General features: G+C 39.9%; 1 protein-coding gene across 3 annotated transcripts in view; it reads left to right on the top strand.

The window, feature by feature from the left end:
• The window catches only part of FHOD3 (formin homology 2 domain containing 3), a 412,474-nt gene that overhangs the window by 22,340 nt on the left and 365,788 nt on the right, over positions 1–24,346 (top strand). For all 3 annotated transcript variants that reach the window (XM_059815484.1, XM_059815487.1, XM_059815486.1), the window contains exon 2: positions 13,393–13,499. In XM_059815484.1, the coding sequence (XP_059671467.1) occupies positions 13,393–13,499 (107 nt within the window). The remainder of the gene's footprint in view (positions 1–13,392; positions 13,500–24,346) is intronic.

The raw sequence follows: 24,346 nt of genomic DNA, 5'->3' as shown, positions 1-24,346 counted from the left end.
TGGGAAGTCCCTAGTTTTGTGAGGTGCGAGTGTGCTGTTCCTGCACCTTCCAGGAAATACCTAACCAGTTAGTCCATACAGCTTCAGGGCATGCATGTGTGTGATAGGTATTCCAAATTACTTTGCTACAGGCACCTGTGAGGAGCGCTTGAACTCAACCAAATGGTTATCAAGGCTTATCTATGGTACAAAACGTTACACAAAGTAATTTGGGAATAGAGAGCTGTGTATGGTCTAGGCCAGCTCCTAAGAGCATACTCCTAAGGGCTAGATCCCCCCAATAGACTTAGGCATCTCTAAAATAATTTTGACAGCTTAGTCTTCAAAAGATGTCCACAGCGTCTTCCCCTTCCTCGCTAATTCTCAGATATCTAAAGGTTAGTTCTTCTATAATACATTGGCTTTGGTGACAAGTCTACATCAGACACTTCCAAACAGCTGCTCCTGGATTGTTTTGACAGCTTGGTGCCCAGTTGCGTTGCAAGGAAACACCACCATTTGTTGTGAGATAGATTGTCAAAGGGGTCTATGTTAAAAGTAACCACAAGAAAGTTGTTGCAACTGCTGGACGGGGTCTAGTGTACATACACAAAGCTATTTGCTCTAAAGTTGACAAATGCCAGCTTGGCTGATGACGGTGTTTAGGTACATAAAGACGCCATGTACGTTTAGGCTTGTAGGTGTCTGTGAACATTCCCAGCATCTTTTCTGCAGGCAAATCCATTTGGAATTGACAAGCTAGACATCATCATTCTGTACTTGATTAAAGTACTGCAGAAAACCATGTTCAGTCTTAGTGGGTTTGACCCATGTTACCTATCAAAACCACTATTTCTGTTTTATTTTAGTCATTTAAAAACATTTGAAAAATGTTGGGAGCAAGCACTGAAAACAAGAGCCCTAAGTGGACTGGTTTATACAAGCCTTTATGCTTATAGCAAAGTACAGGTACATTGTGGTTCTTTTGTGCATAGAAGAAAGTGATAACTATGGCAGCGATCTACAATAGCTAATACTAGATAGTTTAGAGGGATACTTGAGTACCACCCTAATGGACTAATTTAAATAATAGATATTGGATGGCTGATGTCTTGAAACGTACATGGTTTGTAAGCTCTTAATTACAAGAAATTAGTCTTCCTATTCCTAAAGTATTTAATTGGATTTGATCTCTAAGCTTTGAACTGTGATTATGAGATTTATTGGCCCATTATGTACTGTATTTAAGGCTCACTTTTAAATGGTTTTGTATTTCTTTCATTTATTTATTCCTTTGTTCTGAAAAAGGCGAAGAGCATAATTGACTTTTTTGTTCTTGAGTACCACAATCCTCTCGTGCTTTTCCCCAAACTATCTCAGTCTTTTTATTCTCTTATGGCATCACCTAGTCCTCGCTAATACCATTTAGAGCCTGTCTGCTGCCAAGGAAAATAGATCAGGAGTTTATTACTAAAGCTTTTTGTTACTAGTTATTTTCTCTACGTGCTCTTTGATACAGGGTGATCAGAGTGTAAGCAAGGAATGAATATTGTTGAGATGTGGCTGGTAATGCTGCATTCATTCTTTCCTTAAAAACTTACATTTTATTTGTAACTGAGTTGGCGAGTGTGGTTTTCTGATCCTAATGAATGCAGAGGTTCTCTTTTGTTTGCCTATTCTAGTCCAGACAACTGTTTTAAAGCTGGGGGTTGAAACTGCTTGGCAGCTAATCAAACAAGGAAGAAATGAATGATTAAAAAAAATAAAATGATGAAGCATAAGTGCCAAATAAATTCTGCTCAAGGGTAGAAAATCTGACTTTAGATCCCTTGTGCTTTTATAAAATCTGGAAGTAGTAGTTAAGAGGGGAGTCTGCAGGGTACGTGTATTTTCACCATTTTTTCAGTGTTCTTGTATTGAGTTTCATTCTCTTAAACTTTTTAATCATACTCTTTTAATGACTTCCCAATTGATGTTTGGTTTTGAAACCACAAAGCCTTTAAGAGGCAGTCTAAGTATTAGGAAGAGTTGATGACTGTAGTTGTTAGAATACTGTTAGTAGACAAAAATCTTTCATTTAAACCTCCAAGATTCAGGCTGTGTCTGAAAAATGATTCTGTTGACAAGTGCATGACGTTCTCTTTGGTAATCCTGCCATGATTTATTTTCTTTTGTATTTCACACAAGCCCTTGGTGTGTATGTGTTTAGTGTATTTTCCTGTATCTTAACCCACGAGTTTGTGCTACTGTTTTGGGGTTGATTTTTTTCACCTTTCAGATAACTAAACAGAAGCCTCAGAGTCAAGTTTTGATTATAACAAAAAGACAATTTACCCTGGGCTTCCTGTTTCTTTTACTGAGTCTGTCTTTGACTCTCATCAACTCCAAATTTCCCCTGCTTTGGCCCTCAAAAGTCTGTGAATTTTGCTAGAACTGCAGTCACTTCAGAACTACTACCCACTCCTTTCCCTCTGAAGCTGTCTCATTTTCCTCAAAAACTCCCTGCTCCAGGTTTCTAAATGGCCTGGTATCTTGTCTCTAGTTTCTCTGTTTTCCTTAGTTCTGATTTTTTTGTAGAGGAGGGATCATAGATGCAAATAACCTCTTCTCTCAAATACTGATTTTACGTACAGCTTATCTGAGAACTGACATTCCAGCTGCATTATTTTTAAAAGGGTGCAGATGTGAGTCATATGGGTGGAAATGCAATCTGGATGTTAGGTTAGGGATGAGTATCTTACTTTTTGTGGTATATTGTCCGGTAGGTGTTTAGCCACTGTGTCAATGAAACCACCATTCTGAAGATGGATTGCATTTATTGTTTACTGTGTGCTTGCTGCACCTCTGTAAATTGTGTGGGCAGTTCTGCAGGAGTCCAGTATTTTAGTTTTGTGATAGGGTAGTGAGCAACCTGTGGTGTCCCAAATGCAGTTAGAGTAGTGATGGTGGAATCCTTAGAACAACCTGTGTCTTTTAACTGCTCAGGCAATGTGGAGGATACTAATAGAAAGCTTGTTCTCAGGGACATGCATTAAGAATAAAAGGCTGCAAGTCATAGGTTCATTCTGCTGCATCACTTCAAAAAATATTTTTCAAATATGAAGTACTTTGCAGTTTTCAGCTTAACAGAAGTACAAAAGAAGCCAGATGGAATTGTTTGCCATAAATTAAGTACAGTTTTTGCTTTCCTGGACTACTTCTTACCTTTAAAAGAATGATTTCTGAGATTTTAACTTCCTACATGCACACTCTGAACAAAAGATTCCTCAGATGATAAACTCCATTGAAGCTAATCCTTTCCTGCCTCCTCTTGCTTTTCTTAACCTATCTCCTTCTTAGATATTATTTCCATTTCCTTCGATACCTTCACAGTAATTCCAGCCAAATGGTAATGAAAGCATGTCAGCTGTAGGCATCCCCTGTGTATCAGTCAAAAAGCTGTATATACTTCCAAATAAAGGATCCTGTTCTTATGGTCGCTCTCCTTTCTGTTCCGCTGAAGATGTACTTAACCACGAAGGTGAGAAGAGCTAGCTCTTTGTCTTCTTAGTTAGGAAATGCTGAACATGGATGGGGAAGGGGAATGGAAGAATCTAGGTGCCAAAAAGTTAATGACAGAATGCAGAGGTTAGGTTATTCTCATCCTGTAGGTTCCTTGTGTTTACTTTGGGAAAACTAGAAAATGCAGTAGGTTTTTTGGGTTAAAGAACTGGAGAGTTTTTTGGTCTAAACGATTTGACTTTGCTAAGTTTTGCTGTTGGCTTTTTGGTTTTCGAGTCATTTCAAATTCAACTAATGTAACTTAAAATAATTGAATTAGGTAGGGGAGAAAGAATGTGTTTTAGTTCCCCATGCAGCATGCAATTCTGCATCATTTTTATGTAGAAATTTAATTATTTTTAGTGTTTTCAGTCAACTTTTTGAAGTTTATATTAAACATTGCAGTAACCCCCATCTCTAGGTGCATTTATTTGGCTTTCTTTTTCCATGCTTGTTGACGTTTTGAGCACTCATACGCTCTCTAACAATGCCTGTGTGGCTGCTGTTGGAAGCCACAGTGTCATATTTGGACACTGATACTCTAGTAAACTCTAAATTGCTCCCTGTGGAGCACTGTGTTAAAGAGAATCACAAAGCAGAAGGTCTGCAAGTCAGTGACATAATTGTCTAGAACAGCCACAGGTAGGCATCTACGCGTTACGTTTTCGCTGTGGTGTGTTGCCTGTATTTCAGAGATCCCTCAAGTAGTTGTTTCAGAATTTTGAACTCTGAACTTCCTTTTGTTATTCTTAAGTCAAACCCATAATATTAATATAACAGCTTTCTGTGTTTGCTTTCAGTGTCTTTGTTATTTCAGCAGAATATTTTTATTGGCAGCATATTCTTCCAGTGGCTTTTGAGGATCTAATGTGACATTAATGTTTCACTTCATGCACTGTATTACCTGACCCCAGGAGTATTTTGTGGCGTCTACCAGGCCAGAGACAAAAGCTGTTGTTTCAGACTAGGAGTGCAGGCTATGTTCAAAATACTAGCACTTTCATATCAGAGTAGCAGTTCCTTTTAAAGTAATTGTGCTCTGATGGCTTTACGCCCAATTGCGCAAATCTTCGGACTATACTTTGCATATAGGCATGGCTCCATCAATACAACTGCACATAAGCTTCGCAAAGCGTACGAAGTTTGTGAAGTAGTTTGACAATGGCAGTTACTGTGCCAAAAATAAACCAGAGGTGCATTAGCATTAATAACTACTCACACAAGCTATGCTTATTGCTCCTGAAGAGCTGCAAGATCAGGGAATGCTGTTGTACAAGCTAAATTACTACTTATAATGTAAAGTTACAGATCCAGCAAAACAGTTTTTTTTGTTCTCCAGCCTTTAAATGAATATGGAAGAGTGAGTTTGCTGGAGTTCAGAAACCTTGATGATTTTTGTGAGCATGGATGACTGAAGGTGGCACAGCTGCCTTCTCCATAAACAGCCTTCTATATAGAGCATGTGCCTGACCTTACTTTTAAAACTCTGACCTCATAAAAGTATTGGGTTTATTGGAATTTTTAAAGAATTTTTAAGAAAATACTTTGAGTTACAAAACTATATTTCAAAAGAACAGAAAGTATGGGGAGAAGGAGTATAGTTTTGTTTTAAGCAATTGCAATGGAGCTAGTTGGAGCATAGGGACTTTTAGATCAAGACACAGTGATTGTATGTTGTGTTGCTATCATACTTGAAGATGAGAGCGCAGTTTTTAGAGTACACCGTTAATTTGGGGCACTAACATTTGGCTTACATACAGATTACTTGCCTTCCCTGCATCTCATCAATGTCAAGCTTTTTACCTGAGATGGGTCATGTGGCATCACTCCTGGGCTAGATGCTTTGGTCTTTCTCCATCAAGTTGCCCAAAATGATCATGACTGGAACACACGTAACCACGGCACAGACTTGGTAGCACCTACTCACATGAGAAGGGAGAGACAGAGGCCCTCAGTGAGAGGGCAGTCTGTGGTAGCTCTGAAGACAGGTAATTATTCTGGTGGGTTGGCTGTGGTCTGTGGGACGCAATTAGACCATCCCCATTTTTCATTACTCTGTGAGAACTAACAGTGACAGCAATTCTGTTATGTTTTAAAGGGCCAGCTGTGTGCCAGTGCAGCAAATCTGCATCTGCTGATCTGTAATAAAATTTTGAAAGCATTAAAATATGATGCCTTCTGAAAATAGCACGGTTCCAAGTTTGAAGTTTGGCCTTGAATAGAAAAGTGTTAAATACTGATTTGCACCAATCAGTTTGTGCAGTTTGCTTAGAAATAGGGAACATGTTTGGGCTGGTAAGCAGGCAGAGCTGTTTTTTTCTCTCTTTTCCTGGGCAGAAATTGGTTTTAGTAAAGAAGGGGAGGAGATGGCAATGCAGGGGGAAAACTGGCATTTGTAGGCCTTGTTAACAGGATTGCCATTGCACTGGAAACAGCTGAACCAGAAGTGTTTAAAAACTGCATAGCTGGAGTGTGCAAATGTGTCAGGCTTGTATGTGTAAAGCAAAACAAGGCTTTGGATTTAGAAAGGAAAAACTGAGTGTAAAGGAACTTTGCTTTTTGTCAACCCTACTCTGCAAAGCATTCTGTAGGTGAATAAGGAGCATGCCAGCCACCACTAATGAGAACAATTACCACCCAATAATGTGTAAATGGAAGATGAGCTAAGACATTTGGGTAAGATAAGGTTTTTCCCCATCTGTGCCAGAAGCTAGAATTGAAGAGGGATTTTTATTTCTGCATCTTGATACTGGATTACTCTAAACTCTCCCTCTCTCCCTTGTTCCCTTTCCCTATAATTTTGGAAACAACTAAATGAGCAAGATAATCTGTCCAGTAGTTCTAGCTAGAATTACTGGAAATCTGGTGAGAGTTTGTTCTACTTCCAGCTAGTGGCTGCAAAGTCGAGTGGTTGTGGTGATTTGTGGTAACATGGACAAAGTAGCACATCCTCATATTTTGTAATGTAGGGCCTTTCATTCTATGAATGTGATCCTTGATCACTATCTGAACTGAATTTTTGAATGGTGCCTACCTTCATTTAAATGGATGATAAAATCATTTGAATGTTTGGCTCTATCTTTGCACACACCGTGTACTGACTTGGTAACATCTTCTTGGCATTTAGGAGAGACTTGTCCAAAATCTGTTCTTCTGAATGGATTCTTGAGACAGGGTGTTGGGGATGAGGAAGAAGCATCTCTCTGTGATTGTTGAAAAATACAGCTCTGTGGTCTTTGAACAAACAGGGAAGAGGAGAAGCTTTTCTAATGGCTTGTGGCTCTGCTGAGCTTTTTGAAAAGGCAGGAGGGTGCCTCTGGCATTTCCCTTCCTTAACCTCTGCCACCCTACTGCTGCCTTGGCACAGAGAAGTTAAAACAAACCAAAGGAAAGTCCACTTTGGATGCGTGCTAATCTAGCAAAGCCTTCTGGAGGAAGAGAAAACAGACTTCCAGGAGTTTCTGTTGGCATGGTAAGGTGTGCGTTGCCTCTGCGTTAAATTACTTACACACCAGTCTTATCACTTGAGAAGCCCAACGGGTATGTGGAGCACTCGCAAGTGTGTGCAAGGAGGAGCAGGTGGCAGTACTTGGTCTGTGGGTGGACATGTGGTTTGCGTGTGTTTGGAAGCAGGCACTTTGTTCTTCTTTCCTTGCACCCCCCACTCTCTGGTTTTAGGTGTTTCTCTCGGATTGTGAGAAGCTAAAGGCAGTAGCTGAAAACGATGACTGAACTCAGATTTTATTTTTTTCCATTTATTCAACTGGTTTCTGAAAGTGGCATTGGTCATTTTTTGGCATCAGGTAACTGGCTGATCATCACCTTTTCTTGCTGCTGTTCTTTTTTTGCCCTGCTGTTCCTTACTCCTTTTGGTGATGGGCTTCAACTCTGAAATTTGGAGAAATGTTGAACTTTCCTATTGCACAGCAATACGGGCTTCTTGATGAAGAGAAATTGGTGTAGCCTCTTTCTGTGGGTCAGTGTTTCAAAAAAGTCATCACCGATACACTACTATTAAATTATTTTGAGTCCTCTTAAGCCTGATAGCCTTGCAGTACAAATTATTTTTGCCTTGCAGGTTGAGGAACTAGCTACTACTAGCTGGATCTGGTTACCTGCAAAATTTTGGTTACCTTCTGCCCTGTATTTTTGATTTTCTGGCAGCCTATAAGGACCACTTGTGTGAGTTGGTTGCTTAATTTTCCCAACCTGTGTGTGTTCACGTGGCAGAAGGGTGCATTGCTGCCCTAGGGCTCTCTAAGTGCTAGTAAGGTGGGGATGAGCCTGACCTCTGCAGCTCTGACCTTGCTGGGCCTGTTTCTGGTGACAGTTGAAGCCAGGACACCCTTCTCCTCTTGTATGGTATGGTTTCACTCTGTAATGGGTTAAACGGTAAAGGATGAGGGAGTAGGAAGATCTGCTTTTAAATGTTCTGATACTTTAACTGTTTAAACAGATGTTTGTTTGCTTTTGCATAATTAATTGTGTTCAACTTTAGAGTGAAGCTTATAACAGTGTAACTATAAACTTACAATAGTGTAACTATTGCTTGTAATCCTATGGTCTTTTTATGTACTTCCTGTTCATTTTTCTTACATTTCCATTCTTCTGTTGAAAAACTCTATTTCAGGGTTATTTAAGGAGTTTCTAACTGTGGTAATGAGTCAGAAGGGCATCAATAAAATTTCTTGTGCTGAAACTATCATTCTGTTTCACTTTTTAAAAAACTATTCTTAAGTACTTATGTGGAGATGGTGATTAAAAGAATTTAACATTTAGGGTACACCAAGATAGTGACTATAACCTTGATTCCACCCACCTCTCCCCCCCTTTGGGCATATACCTTGTGATTTGGTCATTAGTGATACGATCACATACTTCTTAATTCTTCATGTCTTGCTTTACTGAAAGCATAGCGTGGTTCTGCTCTGAGAACACCTGCAGAGAAGCACAGGGTGTGTGTGACCTGTTTTGTTTCCTGAAGACGTTTGGGAAGTGAAAGAAGCAGGAATCTGCAAGAGAGAAAAGTATGCTGTGGTTACAGACAACTGACGATGCTGTCCTGAAGTTCTGGTGTTTATCTGCACTTGTTGGTTGGCTCTGGCTTCTCAAACAAAGCCGTTCCTTCTGTTCTGAGGGGACTCAACTTTTGGTTCCAGGATCTGACTCTCAAATTCAGTCAATTGTTGCTTTTTTGAAAACTGTAGGGAAAATGTCTAAAATAAATATATATGCTTCTATATGTACACATATATATACACATAGGAAACTGTTGGGATGATGTTGTTTAGGTCTGTGTGTGTGCATGATGCCTTTTTTTGGTTTTCCATTTGTGCCTGTTATGGTTGTAGCATAGGTACTATAATGGTTGGATGGTGTGGGTCACTTGCCACTGCATGGATACCGACTATGATCTGAGAAAGTTCAAATATCTCTTGGTTCCTGTTTTGGAACGTTTGTTGCAGAAAAAGGTAAATCTTGGACTGGTTTAATTTAGTAGCTCTACTTGTATTTCAGTAGCACCTATTACTTCTTGATACTTGTCATGAGAGAGTACAGATCTTCATGTTTCAGTGAGGTTTCAGTGTGAAACTGAAGGTGATAATTAGCGCATCGGTTAGATTTTTAGTGAGGAAGATGCATAAGACAGTCTTATTCTCCTTGCTTCCTTCATGTAAACCCAGTGGGAGGATGGTTACTGATAGCTCTGGCCATGCACAGCTGGTGATTCTGGCTAAAAAGTGTTTTAATGACCGTTGCATGTAACAGCTTTTGTTCCTTTGCTCCTGTGAAAGACACTACTCCTTGGTAGACCCACTCTTTATAGAGATGAGAGAATTGGGCAATATCTGTAGGGATTAAAAAATAGGCTCTGGATATTTTCTCAAGAAACTGTTAATTTGAGAAGATGGGAATGTAATTGAAATGCATGCATAGTTTTTATAGCTTTACAGAAGCTTATGATATGGTTTGATACTTAAGCTGCAATGAGAAAACTTGAAATCTTGCAGAAGACTGTGAAAATAGAGTAATTCTGTGTTTGACTTGGAGAAGTAGCTGTAGACTTGTCCCATTTGATGGTGTGTAACCCTGTTGATGTTTCCATGATACCTGTAGTATTCTTTTAATGTGACTGTAGTAAACTATGGAAAACTGCTATAAAGGCTACAGGATGAATTGCCTTTAAATGACTTGTATCAACTTCTTGTCTCTTCTGAGTGATACAGTAAAGTGTGTGATACAAAAAATGATTAATGATTTGAAGGGGTGGGCAAGAGAGATTTTGGAAAAAATGGGTTTGCAAGCTTATGAAAAGATCTTGGAGAATTTGACCTTGTGGCAACAGTATAAATTGGTTATGTGGTTTAATAACAACAAAATGATGATCTGAATTTTGGGACCAGTAGGGAATACTGAAGAGTTAAACAGAATTGTGAAGAACAGAGTGAAATAAATGGAATTATTTTTGAGAAAGTTGAATAGCAGTCTTGTTAATGATTATGGAAAACAAGCTCAGTTGAATGTTCTTCAAAAGATTGTCTTTACTTATTGTGCTTTTTGATTGTCCTAAGAGAAGATGGGTGTTAATAAGAATTTTAATGTGAATTATGATCAATGGGAAGAGCATGTTGTGAATGAACTAGATGGGGCCATTTGTGAGGGTCTCCAGAGACGGGAGAATTGATGCGTAGCGGATAAACATGGGAATACCACTGAACAGAGGAGAGACCAACATCCTGAATTGCTACTAATAAGCACTAATGAGTGAACATCAGCCATCTTTTGTGTTGAAAAAGGCAGGCAATTTACTAATTAAAAATAATTCATAAGGTGGCTTCTCTTTTTGTATTCTGACTGTAAAATATGAGTGCAAGTCAAGCTTGGAGGCAAAGTAGCAAAGTGATCCTGTATAAGGTTGATTTTAGAGTTCATTGCCTTAATACTTACATTCCTTTTAAAAGTGTTGTTTTGCTCCCTTCCATCTCTGTGTGTACACATTCAAGAGAAGAAAAAATCTGTTTGGCAAGACGCAGAGTTAAGTAATGGAAATAAAAGATACTGCTGTTTCTCCCATTACCCTAACGCTCCTATTAATGGATACAGCATACAATGTACAGTGCTTTAAAGCCTGAATGAATATTATGTTCACTGAAACTATGGAGATGAGATGAAAATAGGTAGAATGTACTTATTCTTCTTTATTTTGTACATAAAGTACTTCCTGTTCTCATGGTGCTTTTTATACACTAAAGTCATAAGATATTAGTAAAGCACAGTTCCTTTTCCCTAATTATGCAGTATAATTGAAAATTGTGGGCAAATCTCCTAATCTCCATAGTGACAGCAGAACATTTATCTAATTAGTAGTTTGCCTTTTGGCATTACTTTGAATAAATTAGCATTTCATTAGATACCCTGGGCTACTGGAAAATAGTTTCCCAGAGTAGTATTTAGTCTTTCTTCTCTAAAGAGTGTATTTTGAATTAGCATAGGTTAATAATATCCTTTGTAACTGGGAAGATACAGAATAGTAATACTGTTGTTGTTCTTAATACCAGAGGGCTGCGCTTGGAGGTTCTTTGCTTTCTTTAATCCCCAGAAGTCAGAGTAAAAATTTAAGTTGCCTTATTTGATGACTGACTTTTTCCCGAGGAGGAAAAAAGGGAAAGAAAAAAATGGAACAGATCTGAAATACAACTTGACCTCCTCCCTATACCCGTTCCCTTTCTCCAGACGATGAACTTTTCTTTCAGATTACAAACAGCGCAAAGCATAGTAGTGTGGACTAACCCAAAAGTCGCGCTCTATCACTTGCTAATTATAAATGAGCTTTTCTGCAGTATTTCCCATGCAGCTAATCCAGAATAACCAAAGACTATTTGTATTCTTTTCTTGCATATATAAATCAGTGATAGGAAACCGTGTGCTAAGTTTTGGTATTGACTGCTAGATAAGAAGTGTGGCTGCTTATTATGCTTTCCTGAACAGCTACTGAGAACCCATAACTTTGATGGGAAGTTAAAACAGGTAATTCATCAAAGATGGATTCTCATTGATTTTCTTTCCTAGTGTTAAAAAGAGCAGAAAGAGAAATCCATGGATGTGATAAAGGGTTGTAATTTCCTTTCCTTGAGTCACTGGCTATTTCAGACCCTTGCTTACCCCGTCAAAGAGTTGTTGGCTGCCAGCTGTGGCAGAAGATTGGTATGAAGTATGGTATTTAATATTCTCCTCTTTCTAAAGTGTCCTTTGCAGCAGGGATGTACGTTTATAACACCATTGTCACGGTTGCCTTTTGGTAGATAGAGGCATGCAAAGGACCTGCCAGTTTGTTTTGCCAAATCCAGAGGAATGAAACATCTTCCGTTTGGCAGGCTAGTCTGAGACTGGCTATCAGACTGGATTTTGTACCTAGAAGCACAACACATCTGGGGCTCACAGTATTTGTGAATTTGGAACAAAAGGACCCCTGGTGCAATGTTGATACATGAAGGCCCACAGCAGCCTGTCCAGCTGGGCTCAGTGATGGCAGTTTCTCTGCTGCGGCGCTGGGTTCTCCAGGCTGTCCAAGGTGGATGGTCACTTACTCCCTAGTGGTGAGGTAGGACAACCCTGTACTTTCACCTGTCCTCTGGTAAATGTTTTCTTGTTTCCCTGCCCTGGGAAGGCTTTTTTTCCTCATTCCTTGTGATTTGACACTGGGTTGTCTCATGGTGAGAGGGGAGCTTATGTTACCTCCTAGCTCTTCCCTCAGGCTTCTTCAGTTACCCCTCTCAATCCAGTACTTATTTTGTATACCTGTGTGATGAGTTAGCCAGAGTTTTGGGGTGAATCTTCCTAGACCTTCTCCTGTGATGAGCTCCCTGTAAAAAAAAAAAAAAAAAAACAAAAAACAAACCACCAAAACAAAAAAAACCAAAAAAACAAACAAACAAAAAAAACCCAAAAAAAAGACCAAAAAAACCCAACCACAAAAAAACCCCCACAAACTAAAAAACAAACCCCAACAAACAAACAAAAAACCCCCCACCAAAACCCAGAAAATTCCTTTTCTAACTTTTGATCAAATCTAGCTTTTTTTATGACAGCTGGAACAATTAATGGAAAACTTGAAGACAAGAGAAGACAGGATGGAAATAAAGAGGGTTTATTGATTGTTCTCTCCCTCTTCAGCATCATTGCAGGCAGGTTCCTGATTTCAGGTCTGGTCTTTGGTTACCTCAGTACCTTTGTAGAAAGTAGGTACATGTGTCCAGTCCTTCCCCCTGGTGCCTAGGAAGGTCTTCCCTGCAACCTCTGAGGGAGGTTAGTGCCTGACTCTAAAATGAGAACACCAGAAAATCTGGGTTTTGGTTGACTGCACTCCGCCTTGCTGCAGGACCCCATATCTTGGCTGCCACACCTTGCGCTGTCCCTTGGCTGGATCCTTCCTCACAGGGGATGTTCAGTAGCTCATGAAACAGCTGCTTCTTCCTTCCACCTCCGTCCAGAGGCCCGGAAACTCCACTTAAATGTACTGTAAGAACAGAGAAATAGTCATTCATATCCTAGATATACATTTAAATTAACTTCTCTTTCCTTAATAGGATTGTAAAGGCACTGTCATAAAACCCTCTAACCTCCTTCTATATGTTCAAATAAATAAATTTCTCTGTGTTTGCTGGTTGTGTTGATATTGTTGTGAGCAAGCATGGTCTAGTAAATACAGGCTTGGGATTGCATAAACTGATGAACAGCACCCATTTTCTTATCCACTTCCTACATATGGTTTGTTTTAGGGGTCTGGGAACCCAGAAAATGGGAAGGCAGTGTTAGAGGTATGTTAGAGAGAATGAATGCTGTAATCTTAATGATCTGAATTTTGTTCTACAGCTTGATGACTGCACTCTGCAATTGTCTCACAACGGTACCTATCTGGATCTAGAATCGACCCTAGCAGAACAAAGAGACGAACTGGAAGGCTTCCAGGAGGATGCTGGGTAAGTAAATGTTTACTAAATTTAGATAAATAAGCATTTTTGTCCAGAAGCATTGAGGTTTTGGGAGTGTGTGTGGTTAACGTAGTACATTCAGGTCAGCACAAAACCAGAAAAGATGAAATTCTTTCCTCTGTAAGCACATATGTCTCCCCCTTTCCATGATTAAGAATTTTATGACTTTTCTATCTACGTTCATGCTTATGGTTTCTCTAGAAGAAGATGGCATACTGTAAGAAACGCATCAAGATGGATGTCTTGACTAGTCTAGTAAATTTTTATAGTTCTTTAGAACTTGGTAAGTGAGGGTGGTTGGTTCTGAGAACTCCAAGATCTATCTTATACAACAATAATTGCTGTATAAGATTATATTGGGGTGGTGCTTCTGAAATTATAAACTCAATTTCTTTGTGCCTTGAGGTTTAAGTCCTCCTTTTATATTCTTGGAGAAAAGACCTGTATTGATTTCTTTTTTTACCCCTGGAATTGATTTGGACAGCCCGGGGGCTGTGTGTGTGGTGGTGTTTGAATCGCCTCCTCTCTTGCCTTCCCCTCCCCCCTGCCCCCCTAATTATTGCTGGCACTCATGGATTGCTATGACACAGCTTTCCATAAACCATCTCTGAGAACTGAAAGTGAAAACAAAAGTTAGCATCAGTGTGTCTGTCTGAATGCATGTATAAAATTTGCTTTTTAGAAGAATTTTTTTCTGAGCCTTTTAGATGATTGTTTTGTTTAAGATATAAAACAGTCAGTCTAGAGCTATTTTTGCCTTGCTGTTTGCTATATTGGACTGGATAGTTGTAATTAATTTTATGGGTGCGTTTTGGCATGGACTTCATGCATGTGAGTAATGTAGCCGTGCCAGAAGGAAATTAACTGCATTCTGAATTGGTCAGGGCTTGTTAACACTAAGAGATGCAGCCCTTTTGCTTATACTAGTTTGTCTTTTTTTTTTTTTGTGATAGCTGTTTTGTCTTTGTTTAAATTTGTAAGAAGTATTCATCAAAGTGTGCCTCTGAAGATTATTTTATGTGGAAAAGAATTTTAAATAATGTTATAGATATTTATGTGTGTGCACTTGTGTATGTCATCTATATACATGCCAGTTTTGAGCATGTTTTTGTAACTATTGGAAAATAAAAAAACCTGTTCTGTTAGAAATTAAATTAGAAGAAAGTTCTTCCATACATAGAGTAGCCAATACAGCTGAACTGAGCCTCCCTTCCTATGCAATAGGAGTGATGAATATAGAAGTTGATCTGGTCTTCAGTTTTATGCAGAGATGACAAAAATTGCTGCAGAGAACAGCAAGTTTTTATTTCCAGCTAACTTTATAATTAGTTGAAAGCAAGTAAGATGAAGGAAAAACTTTCTGTTTTGATAGTTTTTTGTAGTAGTATGCATGAGTTGTTAATTCACATTTTGTTTCCTTTCCATTGATGTCTCTGTGATAATTCTAGTAATTTTGACTTCATTGCTTTTGATACCCCACAACAGCATCCTGAGGAATCCGGCAAGCCAGAGATTGGTTGGTGCTTTTCCTTCCAGACTTTACACTTGAAATGGCAAGCTACCTTTCACCTTGTCTTAATTTCTGCTTCCTTTGGGCACATAAAATCAATGATATGAATCGTTCCTGAAACATGATTCTAATTTTCTCTGTGGTGGATATCCTAGGAAAAATACCAAAAACATGTGGAACTAACTGTGCTGCTTGGAATTGCATGTCTTCTGCGTTGTTTTGAGCTCAAAGATCAGGTTATGGTTTTGTGTACTTTGCATGCGTGCGTGGGCCTCCTCTTAATTGTGCAACCTATTGTCAGTTGAGTAATTGCTTCTTCCAATGGCTTGTCCTGCTGGGTAATGTGAAGTCTGCCAGGAGGTCCTTCATTCCTCTGCAAAGATGGATAGGGACGTATGAAACTGGGTATATTAAGGTGCATCACAAAAGCTTGGGCTGCAAATTATTATGGTAATTATCTTTTGAAATTGGTTTTGTGAAACGAAAGAGAACAACTTTTACATCAGTTGTTGTCATGCATGTAGCCCTCACCTTCACTGGTCTTTGCCTTGCTCTCTGAAGGTGTAATTGTGGGTCAATAGAAGTGCCATGTTTTCACATTTCAGCTGCCTGCCTTGGGTGCAACACCAGGACCGGCTCTTGGGTGCTGCCATTGTAACTGTTGTGACCATCCTTCTTTGGTATCTTTGCACTACAGTTCCCCTTCAGACCCAGCTTTCTTACCTTTATGATAAATTACGCAGGTGGTGGTAGTTGCAAATGCTGAAGTGTTGAGAATGGAGGGAAGGAAGAATGAGGGGGGTGTTGGGGAGTAAATCAGTGAGTGAACCACAGATGGGCGCAAAAAGACACATGTGCCCTGCTGCAGAGGGAACAGGGGACGATTGCCTGAGGGGATGCTTCCCTCAGCACCTCTTCTAAGGTGTCTGTAGGTACAAGCAGTATACTTCCCTTGGATAATCCTAGCTTGTGCTTAACCTGCAGTGCTGCCTAAGGACATTGGGGTTGCACTTTAACCTGATGGTTATGAGGTTGAGGGTTTTTGGTTTCATCTCCCCTACACCCACATACCCAATATCTTACAGGTTGGAGCCCTGAAATCCCACTGCAGCAGAGCAAAATGCTAGGATGCAGCATAGTGAAGTACAAAACCTTGCATTTAGGAGTAATTGGCTAGAGGAGAAGCAGGTACTGGTCAGGCAGAAAATGAAGAAAGGGGAAGACCTCACTGGTCAGCAGCTTGGCAGGAAAGGATCTGATGATTTTTGGGAATGGCAAACTGAAAGCAAGTCAGTGATTACGGTGCTGTGAAAAAGGTAAGCGGCATCCTAGGGTATATAGCTAGTGAAATGCAATGAACTTGATATCTTCAGTACTAGTGAGGCTTCTGCTGGATTTCTGCATCTCATTTGTGTCCACATTTCAAGAGAGAATAGGAGGAAGATAAACAAGAACAAACAGAACTTTAGGAATCTGTGAGATGGCTTCCCTGTGTGACTTAATAACGTTGTCACTTCAAAGTAAATGCAACTCATGTGATGTTATCCAGAAAAAAGGAATATCCTAGACATAGGGTAGCAAATGCAGTCAGGAATGTCTCCCTCCATCCTGGGTTTCTAGCAAACTAAACTCCGTTTTTGAGCCTTGCAGCTCTGGTCTTTTGCCCCTGCAGAGACCAAGGTGCTGCGCTGGAGTGCTCCAGAGCTGGAGCTGCTGGCTGCGGGCACTGGGGGCTTAGCAGCCTGCTGTCTGGGAGGGACTGGCTGCAGAAACCGCTTAGTCTCTCTCTTTCTTTCTGGGTCATTTCAAGGTCCTGCTCTTAATCTTCAAAGTTTTTAATTTTCTGAGATTAGGCTACCTCAGGACCTGCCTCTGCCATGCCCAGGCTGCTGTGCTCATCAGGATCACTGAAGCTTGCTGAACTCTGAATGAAGGCTTTAGTAGCTGGATATTCATAGCACTTGTAAAATTTTAGATCCTAAACTGTGGAAACTCCTATTAAGAGGGACCAGAATGTCCTGCAGTCTGGCTGTTCTCAGCATCTTTTTGCCAAATGTTCCTGTTTGTCCAGTTAAAACTGAAGATTTTTTTTTTCTGCTGAAAAGGAGACTTATAAATAAATAAACCCTGCAGGAGACACAATCTTACAATTTTTTTTTATTGGTGTGAGAGGCTGCAGGTATCTGTTTTCTCTTGGAAGGATTGGATGAGCATAGTGAAAAATGAGAAGGATTTTTCTTCAAGAGTGAAGAAGAGGATGGTGACAGTTAGGCTGGAGCTTTATGATGTGTATCTGTAAATAACAGGTATAAGAAACACACTCATACGCAATTTCAAACGAATCCTCTTCCGTTACTGAATACAATGAAAAGAGGCTTTTGGTAGTTGCTATCCAGTCTAGCAGAATCTAAACTTCTGTTTAGAGAAGGAGAAAACCCAACACACGTGCCCTCTTAGCCTGTAGGGCTAATTCTGAGCAAAATGTGGACAGGGACGGGACTTTTTTTCCTGTGTCCACAACTCTCGCTGCTGCCATTTCCACCTTTGGGAATAGCTGTGGGATTCAGGAGAATCAGAGCATTTTTATATGGATTTGGGGTTTTTTTTTTTGGGACAGTCAGGATGAACGGCTGGCCAAGCAATGAGGCTGGCCCTGCAGAAGGTGTCACGACCAGGAAATGGGTCAATAAGAGCACATAGGAAAACTGCCTTTCTTTTCAAGTCTGGCCATGTATTCATGGTTTGTTTGCGTGTTGTGTGGGGTTTTTTTTTCCTTTTGCTCCCAACACAAGTTATTTTGTGGATGCTTAATTGTGTGAGGAGGTAACATGGAGGTAGTTTAGATGAGCTGGCTGTTTCGTTAAGGTGCCTGTGACAGGTAGTGTTCTTTTCCTTTGTTTACTTGTGATTTTGCAGAGCGAGCAAGAATTGTCAAGAAGCTTATGTATTTAAATTACCATATAATTGCCCAAGTTCTTTTTATGGGCATATCTTAACAGGCCCTGATGGTAGCCCACGAGGTAACGTAGTCTTAAACCGCCCAAAACAAAAGCTTCTTCAGACAGCACGCTGTAAGCAATGGAGATTTCCTCTGGGAATACATTTTCAAGACTTTTGTTCAGCAGATAGGTTGTTTTACAGTACTTCTGACAAATCACTTCAGCACTGATGTTTTTGCACTTCTTCTAGACACCCTGTCCCAAGCCATTTTGGGTGAGTCCCGTTTAAGTGGGATGCCAGATGTCTTCCTTTGTGATGCTGCTGTTCATTCTGGGCTCAATTCAGAATCTGTTGAGGGCAATAGAGTCTTGCAGGGATCTTTAATATTCTTTTCCTGCTTATCTGCTGTGTTTTTTGCCAGCTTAGTGCAATTGTGAGATTGTGTGATTAGCACAATTAAGAGAATGAAAACTTTTCATCACTTTTTTTTATATGAGGAAGTTGGGGATGCATTTGAAGGTTAACTTGGTTTTTGTCTAATAAAAATGATGTGGCTCATTTCTTTAAGCAGTACTGAAAATTAGCAGATCCTATGCTGATTTTTATATTAGTTTGGACAGAGTGTATTTGTATTAATTCACTGTTGGAAAACGCTCTCGACTTATGACAGCTTTCTCTCCATGTTTCGTCTTGATGTCATTTCCATAATGTTTCTCAGTTCAAACAGCAAGAAAAATAAAGGAGGTGCCTGTGGGAGATTGTCACGGTGTTGCTGCAAACAGTAGAGTCTGTGACTGCTCATTGCAATGATTTACTCGTGTTTTAAAAAATGCGTTAGTTCACCTGAGTATTTTGATTTCTGTGATACTTAGTTATTACTCTGACCAAATGCTGAATCTGAAAAATGTGATGGATGGTCACAATAAAAACATGCAACTAAGCAAAAACAAAACAAAAAAAACCCAGAACCAAACCCCCAAAACCACCAAACAAACAAAAAACCCCAACAAACAAACAAAAAACCCCAATCAAGACAAGCTTCTTTTTATCAAGAAGACTGAATTAGTTTAGGAAGCCGGTGAACACTTAGGACAGGTGGGGTGTGGAAGCCTTTGTTGTGTTTTGCTTAAGGTGCTTTTTATATGTGGCCAATCACCCTCTGTACTTACCCAGGTGCAAGGACTAAAAAGGCTGAGAACTGTAGAGGAACATGATGTTGCGTAGGGCTGAGTCACAGAGTGACTCAAATGATGCTGCTTTTGATCTCAGCTCTCTTATGTCTTGAATAATCTGGTGTGTTCAAGGATTTTCTGAAGTGGGACCCTCCTGTTGTCTCTCATGCTTTTTCATTAGGAGTCTAGAGGTGTTCAGGATGTCATATAGCTGAGAGGTTATGGTAAGTTTTGGAAGGTATAAGACTTTTTACAGCATAGCTTTATTCCAGTCTATAAAGTATCAGATTAAGATGTTGAACCATGTTTTGAAGTGAATGATTAGCTAAAACTTTACTGTTGCAAAATAAATGGCTATAAAGATTAAGCTGTCACACTTCTAGTGAAATAAATTGTTTTTCTGGATGGCTAAATTGGTGCTTTTTAAATTCCCTTCCTCCCAAAGTTTGAGGACAATAGCTATTACTACCCATGTTTTCAAAACTTTATGCAGCTTTTTAACTTTTTAATTTCTAATTCTAATAAAATGTATTTGTTTAGAAAAGAAAAAATCATTAGATTATAGAAATTAATCTTTAGGTGGAACTGTACAAATTAATTTTCATAGTTACCTTGCCATATTCCTTGACAGCAAAATGAAATAAAATAACAGGTCCCATACATTTTCCCTGCCTCAGAACAATAGGCAAGGTATCTCTGAGCATTCATGCTACCAGAGCATGTAATCAAGAATAATTAAGTAAATGTGCATGTATTTCATAGAGCCTGGTAAATTAGACATGCGACTTTGAAGGATGCACCCTTGAAGTAGGATGGAGGCAAGTAACACTTTAATGTTCCACCATGCAAATTATTGACCAGTTATGCAATAAGGATTTATTGTCAGTGGATCTTCTTGACAAGATATCTTGTGAAGGATGACGATTGTCAAATTAAACTTCTCTACTAGTAGTAAAATGCTACTACTTTTCTAGTTAAAGAATTAATACTGTTGTATGAATTAAAATGTATTTAGAAAACAAGCATCTGAATAAATAATAGCAAATGGATAAATTTTACTGCAGAATAAGGCTTGTCTTCTCATGTACTCTCAGCTTTAAAGCTGGCTTGATGGTGTGGAAGTGAATCTCTTCTGCGTATATCTAGGTCAGAGACTACAAGCCACTTTGCTCACGCCAGAAGACACAAAATGCAAGATCCGTCTGGGCTTGTGGAAAGAACCTGTGGTCACCTAATTTGGTGGGCTGGCCAGGAGGGAGCTGGAGGGTGTCAGTAAGCACAGAAATGACAGGATTACAAGTATCTGTAGTCTGTGGTTGAAGCTTGGGGACATCAAATGGTGGTGTAGTCAATGTACCTTACAACTTCATTCCTGTGTAGACAGAGAACCCGCAGGCAAGTGGCTTAGAAAAAAGTTATGAGGGACTGCGTAGTCTGGAGTGCTGATGTGCCCTTCAAAGGGAAACAGAGTTGGTTTTGCTCTTCTCCTGGCACTCCAAGTCTTCCAAGCTGTGCCATGCTCCTTCCAGCTGAGAAGGAGCCCATGTCCATAGTGGCACCTTCCCCAGCTTGGAAGAGGAGGCAGGTCATTGCTTCATGAGCTGTTTCCCCTCTGCGTGGTTTTGGATTTGGGAGAGCAGGAGGCTGGGATCAGCAGACCTGACCGGGGCAGGTCGTGTGCAGCTCTTGGAGTTGATGCTTGTGAAATGCCAATGGACCCAGTCATCTTACCCCATGCATCTGGGAGTAGTGTCAAAAGATCGCACAGGCTTTTGGGTAGTGGGACAACACCTCAAATCCCAAGCAATAAAATGTTCTGCAGTCTGGTTTTGCCCTCTGGGGTTTTTTTGTAGGTATTTTTTTGGTGAGGGTGTTTTTCTGTTGGGTTTTTTTGAGAGCTTGACTCATGATTTTATAGCTTGTGGTTGTCAATACTGAAACAGCTGTGTCTCCTTCTCCCTGACTTTGCCCCAGAGTTTACTCACAGTTCTCTGTTGTTGAGGAAAAAAATCTACATCTGTATCAAGGTATCTGTGGAAACATATGAAGACTTGCTGGTTTTGAATTCTAGTGACTACCGCTGGCAAATGAATGCAGTAAGAGTGCTTTTCTTCAAAAATTATTTCCATTGCAAAATGTATTGAAAAAATACTGTTGTGCTTAGCTCTCTCCCAGCCTGTTACATACCAAATACAGTGCCAAACCAAAAAGTGTGTGAATAATTCTTAAAGTTTTCCCTAGGATGACCTTTTTTTAAGATAGTCTAATTTGGCATTCAGGTTTACATGTGAAAATAACGGAAAAGTCCAATATTTTAGGGTGGAAACTTAAATAAAAACAGCTGATGCCAGATGTTTTATTTAAAAACATTCAATTTTGTTAACACTGCAGCTCCTTAATAGCTGTGTTTGCACTCTAACCTCCTTGTCGATGACGAGGTTATAAGCTAAGTGAGCGGCTCTCAAAGCTTGGAAATGTGTTTATCTTCAATTTGCGCAGAGGAAATCCCTTCCTCTCTCCATAAACACATCATCTGTGGGGCTTCAGGTAGGGCTGCCAGAAAGCACTATAGGACTGCTCCAAACTCGACTCCTGTTGCAGGTAAACCCATCAGTTTGAGGATCTAAACCTCTAACACCACCACCACCAGATGCACCCACCGTCTGCCAGTGCAGCTTGCAAATGGGTGTACAATTGCAGTGTAATTGCCTGGAGCATGCAGGCAGCTGAGTGAGTTTGTGCTGGGTAATTAGAAAAAGCTGTGAACTTGCTACACTTCCTATTCCACAGCAACTATTTGTGTGCATGCTCCTACCCCATGGTAAACGCAAAGTAAATTTGTATAGGTAAGCTCACACTCTGTTTATCCCATGGCAATTAATCTGTCTGATGTGCTTGGTGTGTGGTGTGTATTTGTTTGTTTGACTAAACTAAGGTGGTAATCTGCTTCTGATAAAAGTGTCTCCAATTTAACCTCCAGTGGTGAACTAACAGCTTAAACCACTGCAAACCTGTGACTAGGCCAGGATCTCCAGTAATGAAGGCATGAAAACTAGTGACCTCTGCCAGGGTTAAGACCACAGCAGTACAGCAAAATATTAATTTATTTCACATTTGCTGCTCAGTAATTGTTCTTGCTAGCAAAACCATTGATGGCCCAGCAATAAATGCAAAGCCTGTTTCCTAAATAGAATTAATATGGAGAAATAAGTGGCCTGAGGGCAAAGTGTTATATTTAAGAACTTTTATGTGAAGTTATGAAGAAGCCCCTGCCAGATATGATGCAGATGGAAAACTTCCAAAAAGCAGGCAGAGAGACAAAGTGGCATATTGATCAATGCAAAGTAGAATTTATTTTTATATACTTACTCCTACATACTCACATGCATGTCCTACTGCAAAGTAGGACAGTTTTAAAATAGTTCTTGCTGAGTCTGGTTAAACTGATCACATCCTAAGAAAAAGTGTAACTGGCCAATTAAGCCAGTAGGACACTGCTTTGAAATGTGTTTCGTGTCGCTTTGGGAAATCTCTTCTTTGGGTTGTTATCTTTTTAGTATCATCAGTTATATTAGAAAATCATAAAAGATAGGGATTTTTTCCTCAAGGAATTAGAGACTCATTTCTAGTAGAAGGGAAAAATTGATGAAAAATTATTAAAACTACTTTTCCAAACTAAGTCAGTTTTTTATTATATTAATTATGAAAAAATTAGAACTCTTTTTGATACTCTATGTAAGAGTTAGGATCTTTGTGAGAATGAAGTGATTGTGCAGGTGCCTTTTGCTTCTGCTCTGTGACACTGGAGTTTTTCTAATGAAGTTGGTCTGGCACTTCGTTGTCCTGGAACCAAAACTGTGGGTCCCACGATGTGGTTGGGAGCACCAGAGGAACCCTTTGTCTGAAGAGGTGGAACCATCAAGTGACCCAACTGGGGGACATTAATTTATTTTACTTTCCTCCTTGCCCCTTTGCCCTGTAGGTTCTCAGTACTGATATTTTTTTTTTTCAAGGCATTTGTTGATACAAGTGCAAGGAGGTTTCAAATAAAAATCCAAATGTAACATGAGCTTCAAAGTGCAGGTGATAGCAAAACCACGTGACCAGAAGTTACCCCGTGTAAAGATGCCTGGGAGGAATGTGCAGCCAGAGTTTGAGAGCTACTGACAGCAGTGGGAAATATATAACCTAAGAATTGGAAAGCATTGGTCAAGTGATGTGTGATGTCTTCAGAACGTGATGCAAGGTTGACAAGAAATAAGGAAACAAGCCTTTCATTTGTGTTTTACCCAGAAGCAATATTACTGTAAAATAGCACTTCTAATGCAAATCTCTTCACCATTTGCCAACTCATAAATTTCTGGGGTTTGAATCCTATTGATTTTGGTAGACTGGAAAAGTTGGCAATTATATATGGGTTGAGCTTTTGGGGTGGGGAGGGACACAGCTTTGTTCATGAATAAGGACAGCTCTCAAAAAATGGTTACTTGCTGACTGTGAAGGCAGCAGTCAGCCCTCAAATATTTTAGGGGCTGTTAGAAGGTTATTGTTTTAATGTGTGGAAATTGAGCCATTAACAACTGAGAAATAACCAGCATGATTCAGAAAGTAGGGGAAGGGGGTGGGGAGAGGATTCTAATTTTCTAGCTTCTGAGGTTTGCTTGCACAGAAGCTACTAAAAAGGACAAATGGAACAAATGTTCCCCCATTTTTAACTTGCTGCATTTCACAGTGTGCAAAAGTGATTCATTGTGTTCTGGCAAAAATCATTGCCTTGTGGTGAGGTACAAAGAAGACTCCACCCAGACATTTACCGACATATACTGAGACTACATTAGTAATGAATAATTAGGCACTATTAATGTGCCTACTTGGTGAATCCCTTCAATGTTGCTCTTGACCCTTTTGAGTTTCTCATTTTCTGACCCTTTTGAGTTTCTCATTTTCTTCTCCCTTCTTCCATCCTATTTCATTTCCACTTAAAAAGGGGGGGGGGGGGGGGGGGGGGGGGCGGGGTGGGAACCAAAACCCAAAAAAAGCCCCCAAACCTCTGCCTAGTAAATGTTGCGCTTGGGAAGAGTAGGTGGATGTAAAAACCCAGCACCTTGTAGCGACAGTCTGTATGTCGTCCTTATTTGCACAGTCACACAGGCAAGGGTGTGTCAGCCAGGGTGCTCTTCCTTTCCTTGGCATCCACATGTAACTTTTCGCAT

This window comes from Gavia stellata, chromosome 3, assembly GCF_030936135.1.
Source record: "Gavia stellata isolate bGavSte3 chromosome 3, bGavSte3.hap2, whole genome shotgun sequence".
In the NCBI taxonomy this organism is placed as follows: domain Eukaryota; kingdom Metazoa; phylum Chordata; class Aves; order Gaviiformes; family Gaviidae; genus Gavia; species Gavia stellata.
Note: the sequence above shows the minus strand (reverse complement) of the source record. Positions and strands in the feature narration are given on the sequence as shown.